Raw genomic sequence first — 1798 nt, 5'->3', positions numbered from 1 at the left:
GGCCCGCGGTGGGCGAGAGGGTGCGTGGCTACTGAGGTGGCTGGTGACGCAATGGCAGTCCCCTAGTTTGATTGAGGGAGGGAGGGCAGGGGGCGCCAGCAGGCTTGGGCCCGCTGCGCGGCGTGGCCCTGGGCGGAGGCAGGGATGGAGGGTGCACGGAGACGCAGGTTTTGGTTGCCACACCCATACCCCCCCCCCCAATCAAGCCGCAGCCTGCGTGCGGTTGCCAGCCCTCTGTTTCGTTTCCCCCATGGCAAGCAACTACGGTCCAGGAAGGGCTGTTCCCTGCAGCTGTGTGCCCTGTTGAAAAATGCGTGAAGGGGTTTTCCTGGGGTCGCCGCCGCCCTCACCATGTGGCGCAGGTCGTGAGGTCCGTCTTCGGCCGCGCCGTCGCGATGAAAGAATTTGAGGCGCACGGCAGCACGTTCACGCCGTCCACCGAGAAGTACCCCGGCGCCACGAAGAAGCACTGCGCGGCGCTCGTCGCGCCGGTGGTGTTGGTGCTGGTCCCCATCGCGCACGCGGTGCAGTTGGTCGCTGTCGCCCTGAGGCGCGTCGTGTCCGAGAACGTGCCCTGCTGGCACAGGACAGCCACGGCAGAGTTGAAAAAGTAGCCGGGCAGGACCCACAGGCAGACGGACTGGCCGGTGCCGCCGTTGGTCGACAGGCCTGTCGTGCTGCGCGAGCAAAGCGGGGAGGGAGGGGTGGGGGTCCGACGGTGTTCTCAAAGACAGACACCCGTTGCCTCTCGAGTTTATTGTAGGGTTTGGTGTGCCACGAGTCCCAACTTGCTGGTGCGGCTCAAACCATAATTCTTTCACACAGACAAAGCGCGCGGGGTCGGAGCACCAGTCAAACACGCCGGTCAACAAAATCGGCCCGCCGCCCCGCCGTTTCTCCAGCGAAGGCGCCGCGGCCCACCAGTTCGTGCAGCCCCCGGCGGTCGCGTCAGAGCTCCAATTTCTGAACGTGGCCGAAAACTGCTCCGCGGGGCAGGGGCTGCCTGTGGCGTTTGCAGCATTGTAGAAGAAGCCAGGCGGCGCAAAAAAGCAGTCCGCCTGGGCCGTGTTGTTGTTGGTGCTGAGGAACCGCGGCGCGCTGTGGGCGTGAGAGGGGACGGCGGGGTGGGAGCGGGGGCCAGTTGTAGTCAGTTTAGTATGCAGGTGGTCCCCAGGTGATTGGGACCAATCAGCTGTCATGTCAACACAAGGTGGGGGGACAAAGGGGCGTAGGCGGGTGTTTGGTTGACGGCAAGGACAACGGCGCCGCTGGCGCTGGGGCTTGCGCACGGCACCCTCAAGCATTCCCCTGGCTCCCAAGCTTCCGGTGGCAGGCGGCCCCGCGGCGGGGGGCGGCGGCGGGCGCGCGTGTGGAGGCGGGGCCACTGGCGGGGGCTGGCAGAAAGGGGGCGGCGGCCCAGCAGATGCGGCACAGGGCCCCCCGGCCTCGGTGACGCGTGGTCCCTGGCATTCCCTACCAGGCTGTTTGCTCCCCTCGTGCCAAAGACCCAACTAATTCATCAATGCAAAACGGCTCAAACGATTCAAACACCTTGGCGCATCCAAGCCCCAAACCCGAGTGGCCCGGCCCAAAGGCGAATCCCACTGACCAGAGCTTGCATGGGGACGTGTCGCTCAGCGCCCGCACAGTATTCGTGAACGAGTCTGCCGCGCACGGCTGGACCGACGGCGCCGCTGCTGTCCCGCCGTTGAAGTAGCCCTGGAGTATGAAGTTGCAGGACGCCTGGCCGGTGGTGCCGTTGGTGCCCGTGCCGAGGGTGGCGCTCGAGCTGCATCGG

At 66.0% G+C, this 1798-nt stretch overlaps 1 protein-coding gene across 1 annotated transcript; it reads right to left on the bottom strand.

The window, feature by feature from the left end:
- Positions 1–346: 346 nt before the first annotated feature.
- On the bottom strand, positions 347–677 carry MNEG_15618 (hypothetical protein; the record flags this gene model as incomplete). The annotated part of the gene is made up of 1 exon (XM_014035911.1): positions 347–677. A coding segment is annotated over one exon (331 nt), but the record flags the coding sequence as incomplete, so codon positions are not given.
- Positions 678–1798: the final 1121 nt, after the last annotated feature.

The sequence above is a fragment of the Monoraphidium neglectum genome (assembly GCF_000611645.1).
Source record: "Monoraphidium neglectum strain SAG 48.87 unplaced genomic scaffold scaffold05497, whole genome shotgun sequence".
Taxonomy (NCBI): Eukaryota; Viridiplantae; Chlorophyta; class Chlorophyceae; order Sphaeropleales; family Selenastraceae; genus Monoraphidium; species Monoraphidium neglectum.
The sequence above is the reverse complement of the archived record's forward strand: the minus strand, read 5'-3'. Positions and strand labels throughout refer to the sequence as shown.